General features: G+C 49.9%; 4 protein-coding genes across 4 annotated transcripts; 1 reads left to right on the forward strand and 3 right to left on the reverse strand.

Moving 5' to 3' along the window:
* Positions 1-23: 23 nt before the first annotated feature.
* On the reverse strand, positions 24-1,854 carry HER10_EVM0005060 (cytochrome P450; the record flags this gene model as incomplete). The annotated part of the gene is made up of 2 exons (XM_035474685.1): positions 24-725; positions 796-1,854. The coding sequence occupies 2 exons, from the start codon at positions 1,852-1,854 to the stop codon at positions 24-26; spliced, it is 1,761 nt and encodes a 586-aa protein (XP_035331452.1).
* Positions 1,855-3,396: 1,542 nt separating this feature from the next.
* HER10_EVM0005737 (uncharacterized protein) lies at positions 3,397-4,584 on the reverse strand (the record flags this gene model as incomplete). The annotated part of the gene is made up of 1 exon (XM_035475342.1): positions 3,397-4,584. One exon carries the CDS (start codon positions 4,582-4,584, stop codon positions 3,397-3,399), a length of 1,188 nt encoding a protein of 395 aa, XP_035331491.1.
* Positions 4,585-6,577: 1,993 nt separating this feature from the next.
* On the forward strand, positions 6,578-7,620 carry HER10_EVM0009008 (uncharacterized protein; the record flags this gene model as incomplete). Its single annotated transcript, XM_035478511.1, has 2 exons — positions 6,578-6,785; positions 6,911-7,620. 2 exons carry the CDS (start codon positions 6,578-6,580, stop codon positions 7,618-7,620), a joined length of 918 nt encoding a protein of 305 aa, XP_035331701.1.
* Positions 7,621-7,792: 172 nt separating this feature from the next.
* HER10_EVM0013288 (C6 zinc finger protein) lies at positions 7,793-9,982 on the reverse strand (the record flags this gene model as incomplete). The annotated part of the gene is made up of 3 exons (XM_035482651.1): positions 7,793-8,358; positions 8,423-8,858; positions 9,977-9,982. 3 exons carry the CDS (start codon positions 9,980-9,982, stop codon positions 7,793-7,795), a joined length of 1,008 nt encoding a protein of 335 aa, XP_035331980.1.
* Positions 9,983-13,638: the final 3,656 nt, after the last annotated feature.

Consider the following 13,638-nt stretch of genomic DNA (forward strand, 5'->3'; position numbering starts at 1 on the left):
CTCTCGCTTCCCCCTATGGCTAATTACAGAACCCCTAAGTTCACGAAACACTGCTTCGGCTTCCGCGTCAATGTTTCAATATCATCATAGTCGGATAGACTCTCATCGCAAGTCCGGAAATCAAACGACCACACTAACAGAGTCACCAAAAGCCTAAGTTCCAGATACGCCAACTTCCGACCGAAACAGCCCCGAAGACCAAGACCGAACGGCAAAGTCGGCCCAGCCAATGCGTCAAAGACGACCTCGCCGTTATCGCTCTTCTTGAGCCAGCGCTCAGGGCGGAATTCGTCCATACCGTCAGAGTTCCACGCCCGTAAGCCGCGCTCCTCTGCTGCCGTCCGAGACGAAGCACTGCGCAGCTTCTCGTCGACTTCGAAGCCTGGTTCTGTGAAACTTGGGCCCCTATTGGGAATGAAGACGGTGGTGCCTTTGGGAATATGGCGTCCAAGGACGATGGTGTCCTCCTTGGCCTGTCTTTCCTGGCCGACAGCAGTGTGCGAGAGTCGGAGCATTTCTTCGACAACGGCATCCAAGTAGGGGATGCTAGCTCCAGTTATCTCTTCGTGGGACGGGAGGCGGTTCTCGCTAATGGCGTTTGGGTGGGCAGCGCGAAGGCTCTTGCGAAGCTGTTGCTGGCAAGCAGGATTGTCGCTCAGGAACTTCACTCCCCAACAAAGGGTTGTACTTGTGGTATCATGACCTGCTACGACAAAACCAAGCAACTGCATCAAACGTTGTCAGTCAGTTCTGCAAACATCATCGGCTTTGAGGAAAGTCACAAAAGATACTCACCTCGTCATTCATTGCATCAGACCAATATATCGGCTTGCGGTTCTCTTTGCCCGCAAAGACAGTTTCTCTATGGATCATCAGATCAATCGCAGACTTGACGTCGCTGTCGCCATTGTCCTGAGCCTGGCCTTCATATCTCTCGACAGCTTTTTGAACTTGCTCTTTGAAGAATGCTTTTCTAAAAGTTCTCATGCTTCTGACGCTGGGCTTGAGGCCAATCAACCACCATGCGATGTCAGGAAATCCTGTAGCAGCAACTCCGGTGACGTTGTCAGCCGTCTTGATAGCAGTCTCCAGAGTTGGATGGATGGGTGCCACAGGAAAGCTAGCGGCCTTTGCGTTCGACGCATCGATACCAGCCTTCTTCTCGCTGCCACTCTGAAGCATCCCAATCTGTGGGATCAATGCTCGATGTTCAACGCTGGAGCCGAATCCAAAGTCGAAGACTGCATCCAGAGCTGTGTAGAAGATGTCTTGCTCGGCGCTAAAAGGCTTATCAGTGGCAGCAGTCTTCATCTTCCACAACTCCAGAAGATTTCTAGCGCTCTTGTAGATGTTCGGGGCCGCGACGTTGTTGAGGAAGTTGGGGGTCATAAGGTCCTGGAGCAAGCGTCGGTGGGCTTTCCATTCCGGCCCTGTCTTCAAGTTGATGTGGAAGCTAGGGGCCTCTCCGCCCAACAGGCTGATGGTGAAGTCGGAACGATCGAATTCTTTGCGACGCATTAGGATATCCTGTCCCTCGCGGAAGTCGGCGATGAAAACCGTCGGCTTGTGGAAGGGCTGGAGGAAGAACTGAGACAAGGGGCTGTCATGTCGACGCGCTTGTTCAATCATCCATCTGAAGGGGTTTTCGGGAGATTCTTTCTGGAGCCTGGGAATGTCTCCGAGAAGGGACTTGACAACCTCTGTATTGTACGGGATTCCTGGGATCGGCTTGGGAAGTAGGTAGTTATATAGAGCATAAAGCAAGCCTAAGAGCAATGTGGAGCCAGCCGTAGCCAATATGCTGAAGGACGGAATTTGGTCCACAGACGAAGTTGTTGCGGTAAAATTTGACATTTTCAAAGATGGGATGAGTATCAGGCTAGGACTAGACCATGAGAGTCAAAAGTATGTCCATTCGAAGTTTCTGCAGTCTGGCGACTTTATATCAACAAGGGCGATCGGCACTTGAGACCGCGTCCGCGGAGTGCCGACACAGGGTACCATGGACGACGTTGCGGAGCTATGGGCCGCGGAGACCGCACTCTCTTGAGCCAAGAATATGACGTTGTTTGCGGGCCCTACGACAACTACCCAACGATGGTACTTCAGATGCATGGGAAGAAATAACAGAGATTATACGTTCGATTTACCTGGGACTGGATAGGTCAAGACCCTCGAGTGACGCCCCGAGTCCCCGCTGCCGTCTCCACGCTTCGGCAGGTGGGTTGTGGGTTTACTCCGCGCTTAGACTGCCGGATCAGGAAATATCGTCTCTGGAAAAGAAGCGGACGCGGACTGACGAGCGCGTCCGAAGACGGCCCGTAGCCGGCAGCAGTACGGGCCAAATTACCTAGGAATCTCTACCGCCACTCTGTTGAGGAAAGCATTGTTGCCAGGATGCAATTGCTCACAAATCTCAATCGAGCTCCCTTATAATGGCATCGTGCAAGGATGATGGACCAAGCTTGCTGCCACCACACCTTCAGAGACTACGTAGACGAGTATGCGTTGCTTGCCCCATTGATGAAGAGCTGATGTTGCCGGCAGTTCCTAATGGCCATAGCTAGATCATTAATCTTCGTATAAATGAAAAGTATTGCTCATCGAAAAAGGAAATTCTCTTCATCTGACGAGAACCTGGGCAGTGTTCGTCTAATTTCAGATTACCTTGCTCTTCTTAAATCGCCTGTACCGAATCAATATTTTCTATCGACATGTCATTCAATGATAAGACTATTGCAATGACCGGCGCGGCTAGTGTAATAGGCCGAACTACGGCTGTTCACCTCGCCAGCAGAGGAACATCATTGGCGACATTTGACGTCCAGTCAGAAGCTCTGAAAGCCGTTGCCGACGAGCTGAAGACGTCCGTTCCTATTGTACACGCTTAAGCAACAGTATTTGACATCATCAAGCCCAAGAAGGTCCGAGACTGGTTCCAAGACACATAGAAATGGTTTGGGCGCCTAGATGGTACTGCTGGCCAACATTGCCGGAAGTGGAATCTTAAGCCAGGTTCCACTTGAGGCCCAGTCTGACCAACAATGGGAGTTCTTGCTGGGAATCAATCTTTCGGGAATAATGTTTTGCTTGCGAGAAGAGCTGAAGCGCATCAGTGATGGCGGTTCCATCATCAATGTCATGAGTATACCGGGTTTGACACGTTTTCCTGGCCACGGCCGTTCGACTTACGCCACCAGCAAAAACGTCATGTTGGGGTTCACAAGGAACGCTGCAAGAGAGTATGTTCATCTTGGACAGTCTGTCAACCCAATCAACAAACACGGAAGGATTGTGGAAAAAAAGTACACTACAATAAGTATCTAGCTGAAGTGCTAAACGATTGAACAAAGATTGTTGATGAAAGCTTGGCTTTCTCCCTTTCTTCATCCTTGCCTAGGATGCATTATCCTGGATCATGGGCTGTAAAGGATCCAACCGGCCGCCTCGACACTCCGCCTCTCTCATTTTGCCTTCCGCTCGAGCCATGTCCTGAGATCCTAGCAGCTTCACCCACGATGAGAAGTACGACCCCAATCCTGTCACACGGCCATGACCTGGCGGACTAGCCAATCCCAATCTCGCAAGTCTGTTTCTGTCCCAAATTGCGAAGCCCATCCTCCTATACGGCTCGAACCCAGCAAACTTCATCGGCGAATGCGCGTTCCTCCCCATGCTATCCACGATCCATAGACTGTCGGCAGGCAATACCAACGCGGACCTACGAGTATCCGGAGTGGCAGGCATTCCTCGGGACGAAGGTGAGATGTCCTCGATAGGGCTTTCGGGTAATGGCATCCGGTCCACGAGTGCGGTAGCACTGTCTGCCTTGGAGGTAGAAAGACTCTTGAGATAGTCAACTGCGGTCATCACCTCGTGATAAGCGGCCTTAAAGTTGGTACTGGTGCTGTCGTAAAAAGACTGAATATCAAGGACCTCTGTTTTCAGGTCCTTTAGCTCCTTTCCATCCACTTTTGTCCCGAGGAGCAGAGACCTGCGCGCCGCCAAGTTCATTTCGAGCACAACTTGAACTCTCCAGAAAGCTCGAATCATCCGCTGTTCTTCGCACCATGACAGCTTATCGTGAGCTGAAAGTTCCGGAGCGTCCAGTCGGCCTTCCCTTTTCGCAGCCACCAGACTGTCCTGGTAGTGCCTGATGCAAAGTCGGCTCAGGGAGTGTAAGCGACTGGCCGTAGCAAGTACCGACCGCATGACTGGAAGATCGGGCTTCTTCGTTGTATCCATGGTCGGCAGAATGTAGTCTGAATCCGAGCTCTGGCCAAGCACGATCCCAGCCTCGCGATCACTGATTCTAGCGGCAAGCTTGAGATGAGGTGTGTTCTTGTACGCGCCTGAGCGTATTGAGATGATACATCGTATGACTTTCTGTGTCTGAGACGGAATATTGTTATCTGTAACTGCGGGCCAAAAGATGTCGTCACTGTATTGGTTGAAAACCCGGCTTGCGATGGGCGAGGAGATAAGGAGGTTCCAAAGACAGTGAACATCGTCGATTTGCGTTAGTATTTGAAGGAGCACTTCGGTGGGGAAGCCCTCAAAATCGATGACTTTTTTCGACTCCATGGTTTCGCGGTGAAGAGTAGTGTATGTGATAATGCTTTGTTTGTGATGCTTCCGTGTTGTTAGGTAGATATGCCCCGGATCGGAGCTAACGCTTCGGACGGTTGACCCCGCATTCACGCAGTCGGCGGCGACACCCTTCGGATTCCGACCATGCCCCTGCGTGAGGGAAGGTTCCCCGTGCTACAGTCGATCCACGCCGGATCTTGACGTCAATCATTTGAACCCCCCTCGAAACTCAATCGATGGTAGACAAGTCATCCCTGCCAACACCCAATCCCGGAGACGGATGACTAGCAACGATGTTGGCAACGGGAATCGCAGGCAACCACCCTCAACCTACAAATTATTGCTAGAACCTTCCGATATGATGCTTCTAATGGGGAAATCAAAGTGTATACCGAATTATATGCTTTTGATTGATGAGTATGCAATGTAACTTTCTAAGGCGACCACCTTTTCACGAGTTCGCTCGAGTTCATGTTGACAAGGCAGCAAAAGAAGCTTGGTACAGTCTACTGTATGCAACAGTTTGCGATGTTTTGAATCGATCTTCCAGCAAGTAATAATCACTCAACTGCATCTGGAGAAAATGTGAGGAGCCTACTTACGGCTTTGAGATTAATCCAACGAAGCTTTTGCTGGAGACCTTATCATAGCGAAGGATTCAAAGAGCTAGTCATCGAGTTCAAGCACTCATATCTGATCATGGGGCAGATTTTTTGACTATGTTCCACTTCAGGAGACCAACATCGGCATATGCATACCTTGATGTTCTGTCTTAAAACCTGACGTAACAACGCAGGCGCATTACCATAACCTCATGCGCGACTTGTTGATGGTTGAACGACACAGACTAGGCTACTTTATCGAATACCTACCATAATCGCTCGCTTTTCGGTCATCATCTTCCACTGACTGATAATATTCAGTCAACCTCTCTCCTTACCAATTTCTCAAATGACTCTATCATATCAACTATAACACCCTAAAATCAATAATGTCTTGAACTATGGTACCTCATGATCCAGCCGTTCTGTCAAGTTTGGCTTACATGAATACAATAGGTTGACCGAATCGAGTACTCTCTCACTCCATACTATCTTTCCATGCTGGGAGGCAACGAACGATAGTCTGACTTCGTTGTCATCAATTCCTAGGACCGTGGGTTTGCGAAACAGAGGCAGTACTTTCCACACGCGATAACAACGTTTAATATGCTTGATCCAAGATCAACCCCCGAACAGAACTAAACGTACAGATGATGTGTTCAAAACTGATTAAAAAACATTGGGTGGTTGAAAAAATGCCGAACAAGGCTTGGCATTGATTTCAGAGGATTAAACAAGTTACCATCAATAAGGTATGAGGATAAGTTAGCACTTAGTCACTGACCCGAAGTAACATTACCGCTAACGTCCAACTGTATGCTATAGGAGGTGATCCGTTGAAATCATGAGTTAAAAGTTTTTCGTTTTAAGATTATCTATCTGCGGTTCCCTCGCGCTTTTGAACTCTCGGTCGACTGAAAAGATGCGAGTTAACTCGGGATCTTCGGACTTTTCGGGTTTCTGTGATGTGGCGCAGGAATTCTTTCGTAAATCATTTATGATAATGTGTATCTAAGCCTCATGCATCCCTCGACTTCACGTGACCAAAGTAGTACAATCAGCCCGAGGACGTCGGACTCGGGTGATGTACGAGGTGTGCGAGGAGTCCGAAGGTCCCAAGCTTAGTACTCTGTCTCCCACCGGCACACTCCTTTATGGAAGAAGTACTAAAAGTCCTGAAAGACTGCCTGAATTCGAATCAGAAACACGGTTCCAATTTCATTCTCTTGTTCTAGATCACTCTCATTCAACTCTAAGAGGCTTGTTGTTCTGCTTCTCGGTGTGGGAGCTTGGCTAGCACACGATCATCAACTCAAAGCAATCGGCTACAACCTACACTTTCATTGGCCTCCCCGAAACAGTAAAGCTTTGCAGGTGGGGCTGGCATGGACGGACTCAACTCGACGACGGGCGCTGGGGGTGCAGAGGTAGCTGCCGGGGCAGCATTTGACTTCCGACTTTACCGCTACACGCCATCTCTTCCGGCTGCCATAGTCAGTGCTGCCGTGTTTGCAGTTCTGACCATCCTTCATTTCTGGCGGCTGTATCGAGCCCGAGCCTTTTACTTTACTGCCTTTGCTCTTGGTGGTGTTTGTGAGTGTGGCCCCGCTTAGAATTCGCCCCTTACTCGGACTCCCGAGGCTTCGTGTTCCATTGGAGGCTTTGCAGAACTGCCCTTCCATCTATCGGAGCTGAAGATACTGACTTTGAATTCGTAGTTCAGACGATAGGTTACTGCGGACGAATATGGTCACACTTTGATACCATGGCCATCGGCGGCTTCGTCATGCAGGCCATCCTGATTCTTGTCGCCCCGGCCTTATACGCAGCTTCGATTTACATGATCCTCGGCCGCCTAATTCGAACTCTCCGAGCCGTCCACCTTTCCCTGTTGCCTGTGCCATGGGTCACGAAGATTTTCGTCACTGGAGACGTCGTCTCATTTACAATGCAGGCTGGAGGAGGCGGAATCCAAGCAGCGGGAACCCTGGAGCTGTACGATATTGGCGAGAAGATCATCATTGTTGGCCTTCTAGTTCAGATTGTTGTCTTTGGGTTCTTCATCATCACGACTATCCTATTTCATCACCGAATCAGTCGAAAGCCTACGTCGGTCGCCATCGAAGGGATTGTCCCCTGGCGAAGATATCTCTGGGTCCTTTACAGCACCAGTCTTATCATCCTCATACGAAGCGTCTTCCGAGTCATCGAATACCTTCAAGGTAACCGCGGGTACCTTATTTCACACGAAATCTTTCTCTACATCTTCGATACCGTTCTTATGGTCGCGGTCATGGCGATTTTTCTGGTTTGGTATGTTGAAGACCTGGAACAGAAGGTATCAAGAAAAGACCGAGATACATTAGGCTCCAGCGATAGTGCCTGTATGTTGGAAGATCTTTCGGGAAGGCAGACTGGCCGGAAATAGGTGGTGAAGAATAGCAAAGCTGGTTGTCCGTCAGTGGCTAGCGTTGCTAGATTGAACCATGTACGATAGAGAAGCATCATTTGAGGCAACTTTAGGCTTGACACATTCGTCGCCAGCTGTATCGATGCGTAAAATTACACAGACACTGGGTTGGAATATGTAGACGTGTTGTTTATAGACAAAGTTCATTGGTTTCCATTGCTGGATCTCTGATCCACGACCTATGCTCGTGGTCTAGCATACCATACGTCTCTGCATAGAGATTATTTGCCCAACCGTCCAGCCACCAGCGACTTCGCAAGCGCTTGAGAAGCATGCAGAAGTACAAGAATATCACCAACGCCTTTTGTCTATTCTCTCTCAGCAACGGGAGGAAGTCGTCTGCAACCATGGCAATCCAGACGAAAACATCAGTAATGTCTTGAGGCTCCGCGGACTCATAGAAAGCGCCATAAGACTTGTAGAGCTCGTTGATGGCCCTGTTGTATATCTCCAGAAGCCCATTATCTGGCTCTGATGCGTTGATATTTGCTTCCAGGTCTCCAAGATGCGTGTGGTGATACGGTCCTTCTCGATACTGGAAGTGTGCAGTAATCCGCGTAATAATTGGCGAGATTAGAAGGTTGTCGTTCGGTTCCCCCACAAGATACCTGGTCCCGCAGAATAGGACTATCCAGTCGGGAGATTGGCCTGCACTGGCTAGCGGCGATTCGTGTAGATATCGCGAATTGGCTAGAACTGGGAGTGGAGAAACAGGTCAGCATACTCTTCCTCTAACGAAACCGAGAACGAGAACTCTTACCGATGTAGATCGTCAAGACTGAGAAGATGAACAAGTGTGCTTTATTCTCGTCTTGGACGTGCTCCATCAGGCCAACAGCTGTCCTCGAGGATATTTCGTGATGCAGCATCGACTTCTCCAGTAAATGGTCTTTCCTATCGGGATTCAAATACGCGAGATGCAATGCTGCCAGCGAAAGAATGCTCCTCATGACGTAGTCGGTTTCCAGCCCGAGTTTGACGACATTCAGCCGCCAGAAGTCCCCGAGCAGCGGGTTGTCCGATAGGGTCTGCGCGGTGAAGTTGCAGTAATGATGCAGGAGTTCAAGGTCGAGAAAGTTCAACTCGCCCGCATGCTGAGAAAGGGTCAACATGGGGTCGAGCGACGGTGAGGCTAGAAAGCCGCAAGCCACGCCATGTTTGAGGCAGTTTTTGCAGGCTGGTCGCTGCTCATCACACTAGAAGAGTCTCGCAAGTCAATTCCCGGTTTCTAAAGATTTGAGGAAGGGTGAAGATATTCATCCCACCGGTCCGGCCCCCAAGGAAGAGACATGGGACAAGCATGGCGGCTTCTAGACCAGGACTACTGATCCTGCTACTACAACCCACTGTCACGCGTGCATTCAAGCCGTCCGAAGCCGTAGTAACAAATTTGCTTACCTTGATCTTCCTCGATTTACAAGTCTTACAGCCTGTTCGAGTCTTTGGATGCGCCCGCCGTGACGGGTTTGGTTGCATGTTCGTACTCGGTGCTGTCAGATGACAGCTACGCGGCGGATCGAATCGGTGAACAACGATTCGTTAAGTAGGTATCACACCACGGCGTTTCCGCCATGACAACAGACTCGACGAGAGGAATTGCTCTTGGCCAAGCTCCGGTGATAGATTGATTACGCCCTGATGCAGCGTAGAAAGATACGGCTGTTGATTAAGTCAAACCCCCCACTTCCCGGCACCCCCCTGTTTCTGGCACCCACAAAAACGCGAAAATCCACCACAACGCAATGCCCACCCCCAACCTCCTTTTATCACAACATTTTCAATTCGAGTCCAAATGGGCTCATTTTTTGCACATACCTTCTTCTATATCTAATGCCTCAATATACCGAAGATCAGCTTCGTCAGGCTCTCGAGGACATCTCAAACGGCAAGAGTCAAAAGAGAGCCTCATTGGAGTATGGGATACCACGATCAACCCTCCAACTACGTCTCCAAGGTGGTCAGACTAGGAAAGTGGCTTTTGCTGACTGGCAGAGGCTGTCTCCTGACCAGGAGAGTAAGCTGGCACAATGGGTTCGCATTCAGGCTTCGCTGGGCCTCGCACCAACGCACCAACAGGTGAAGGAATTCGCAGAGCGAGTTCTGGCTGCTGCTGGGGATACCAAACCATTAGGAAAGGCTGGATCTATGCCTTCGTGAGAAGGAACCCTATCATTAAGGTTCAGAGAAGTCGTTCCATCGATTCTAGACGCGTTAATGGGGCATCTACTGAGGTCATTAGGAACTGGTTTAAGTTCCTTGCTATCCCTGAGATCAAGGACATCAAACCAGCCAACAGATATAATATGGATGAGACTGGCATCCTCGAGGGTCAGGGAGCTAATGGGTTAGTGCTGGGCATGGCTGAGACGACGTCTGTTCGCAAGAAACAACCTGGGTCGAGGGCATGGGTCTCTATCATTGAGTGTATCTCAGCCTTGGGTAGGGCACTTCGTCCTCTTATCATTTTCAAGGGAAGACGGTCCAACAACAGTGGTTTCCATTACATCTGGTTCCATACGATGGGTGGGAGTTTACAGCAACAGATAATGGCTGGACTACAGACTTAACTGCCATTGAATGGTTAGAGAAGGTGTTTATCCCACAGACTATGCCCGAGGCTGAGGGCGAGGCTCGACTGTTGATTGTGGATGGGCATGGAGTCATACGACGACAGACTTCATGTGGAATTGCTATATTAACAATATCCATTTACTGTTCTTACCACCACTCCTCTCATGTCCTCCAGCCACTTGACCAGTCTGTCTTCAGCCCTGTTAAGTCAGCCTATCGGAAGGAGCTCGGTTACTTGTCTCAATGGAACGACTCTACCATTATAGGTAAAAGGAACTTCCTGGACTGTTACCAGAAGGCTCGACTTGCTGGTCTATCAGTCTCGAACATCAGAAGTGGTTGGAAGTGGACTGGTCTACACCCTGTAGCGATGGTTAAGCCCTGATGAACCCTATGGTATTACCTGAGCCTTCTGCTGCCCACCACACCCAAACCAACCAGTCGGGGCAAAAAGCGATGCCATAATGGTCAACAAACTACCCCTGTTGAGCCATGGGATTCTGCTTCCTCTGCAGTGGTCTGGTCGACACCCAGGAAGCTGGCAGAGCTCAGCGGTCAACTGCACTTATACACCCAACTCGACAATGATACCAGCACTCAACGGCTGCTGTTCAGGAAGGTGAAAAAAGGCTTCACAGAGCAGGCCTGGCAACTGGCAGCTGCCCAGCAGCAGCTGGCTCACCTGAGGGCTCAAGTTACCAACGCTGCAGTTAGGAAGAGGAAGACTGTTCAGATCGATCCCAACACGAAGTTTGCGAACATCAGGGATATCCATCGGGCTCAAATCGAAGCGGGTGAAAAGGAGGTTATTACGGCTGAATCCAGCGACTCTGAATGCGTATTGTAGTGGGTGTGGTTGAGGATCAATAGTTAATAGTAATGAGGAGGTTGGGTTGTGATCCCATCGTTTTTGTGGGTGCCAGAAACAGGGGGGTGCCAGGAAGTGGGGGGTTTGACTTAATAGAGGGGACGCATAACCTGCATCCAACCCGCGGACGCCTTCGTACTCTAGTCGTATTCGCACTTTCTCGGGTGGTGTAAGGGGCTAGCCTAGACGGACAAGTTCCATTGGAAAGCTCGGCGCCACACTCAAGCGTCACCTTGTCTTGGATCGACCGCTGATATTCCGCTGAGTCAGGCAAACTAGTAAACACCCAGCAGCAAAAGTCCTATTCTTGGCTAGATAATCTTGTGTTGTGTCGGCGCGCTTCCGCTGTTATTCACCAACACCGGTCCACCACGCTGCCCAGCCGTGCCAGCCTAGCCCCCACGGAAAATAAATCATCAGAAAATTCGGGTTGTGCAGGATGAGCGAGCACTACGTAGAGCTCGCCTGGCAACTTCTCCGACTCTGAAACCCAGCATCTGTACCGCGACCAACCAGATCGCCGCCTAAGTAACCGGCTGCGCGTAGAGCTTTTGCCTGAGCGCCCTGAGCCCGGCTCGTGTATCCGATCACACCATCTACTGCCCGCCAATGTAGCAAACCACAAGGCATCTCTTATTCGCGAACCTCAAAAACACCCGGTGAGACTTGTAGTTCCCCCCATTTAGACTTAAGTTCACGGTCTGATGATGTATAAAGCTTGGCATTTGCTTATCCCTTGGGCGTGACTGCTGCCAATAAGTGTGTGTACTTCACGACTTGGGGTTTCAAGTTAAAAACCTCATCGCTTGTCAAATAATATGCTTCCCTGTCAGAAGGTTGCGTCAAACGTCTGTCTACCGTGCCGCGACTAGCGACCTGGCTATGCCGCTGGTGGGGGAGCAGGTTTTCGCGACCTCGGTAACTATACGACAGTACAGGGGCATCTGATAGGTCGCTACAATTCTAATTTTTCTACACTTTGGCGTGATTCCACGAGTCAGGGGTGTGTACATGGTTTAAGAGACCACGCTGTCCTAGTCTGGAGTGATGAAACCATTAGTATGGACGATGTCTGATTTGGTGCTTTGATGCGGACTCTGCCGGCTGGAGCCAACTAAGCGGTCGGAGTGCGGGCCGCTTGTAAGATGTGCCAGCCTGACAAGCCAGTCGGGTCCGATCTTTACATCTACAAGCTATCCCCTAAGTCCCCCAACCCCCACCAATGTCTGTCGGCAGGCAGTATCAGCTTGATTTTTGCAGTTTTGCAGCTCACATGTCGAAGCCATGAGGCCCGGACTTCCCCGGACTTCCGGGCCAATGGTCCGGAAATACGGCAATATCGGCATCTTTTGGCGGGTTTCCGAACGTCAGAATAGACTTCACGTAACGCACTTGGGTGATCCTGGTATGGCTCAAATGCCAAAGATCAAACGAGACCTCAAGACCGCGACCTTCATGATACCAGTGTCAGAGTAGCCTGATTTTGAAACTTTTCTTTGGCGAAAGTCGCAACTTCGTCCGCGAAAATAACCATCTGAAGCGTATACTGAGTGAAATCCATAACGTAACTGAGTATGCGTGAGGCACTATTGCAGGTTTCTTTGCGGAGCTGGGGCCAAGAATCTACTTAGGCTAATGTACCGGTATGGATGCGTAGAAAGCCAAACACCCCGCTTATGAACTTGCTAGGCCCGCGTGAATGGAACCCTAGTGGGGGCATCGTGGGTTTCGCCGCTTCACACAATCGCTACTTGACATCATTCCTATCGAATGCTGGACACCGAAGATCGTGGCGGACATAGCTCAGTTGGGAGAGCGTCAGACTGAAGTGGAATTCTTTCCTGAAAAACTTCATTCTAATTATCTGAAGGTCGTGTGTTCAATCCACACTGGCCGCATCTTCTACTTTTGCGCATGAAGAATAAGCTCTCAATCCGTATCTACGAGACGTTGACGTATGTGGGAAGTATCACTTATCTTACGGAACTCACTTTCACCAAGACGAGCAGATAGGTCAAAGAAATTAGTATGTATACCTGGCTTGTTACGTTGCCTCATTCCACTATTTTTGGGTAGATCATGCATCATTCGGTACGGGTTCTTCCACTTTTCTATCCCTTCGCCGTCGTCTGCCCCATGAGTTATATCTTGAAACCTGTTCTCATATTGTGCCATTGATTCCAGCATCTCTTAGACAGGGACTCGGTTTCAGACGAGGTGTAAATCTGCCTGCCGAGAAGGAAAACGAAAAGTCCACGCCGGTCATGAACCTTAAACATGGCTAGATTGGAGACACACACGCGTCGAGGTTGTGGACTCACTGATTTCTTGAGATACGCTAGGTCAATCAAGCACACGGCGATTTATTACCCCGCAAGTTCACCGCTTATTCTGCAATGCTGTAGTGTGTGGATTGTCAGTCGGCTGTCTAGATAGTACCTGAAGTTGTTTCACATTTTGGCTGTCCATCGGATGAACGTGGCAGCTCTCATGAATCTGTACAATATTCTGCCTGGCGTATGACACCACTGTCAGGA

This window comes from Colletotrichum scovillei, assembly GCF_011075155.1.
Source record: "Colletotrichum scovillei strain TJNH1 chromosome Unknown Contig00007, whole genome shotgun sequence".
In the NCBI taxonomy this organism is placed as follows: Eukaryota; Fungi; Ascomycota; class Sordariomycetes; order Glomerellales; family Glomerellaceae; genus Colletotrichum; species Colletotrichum scovillei.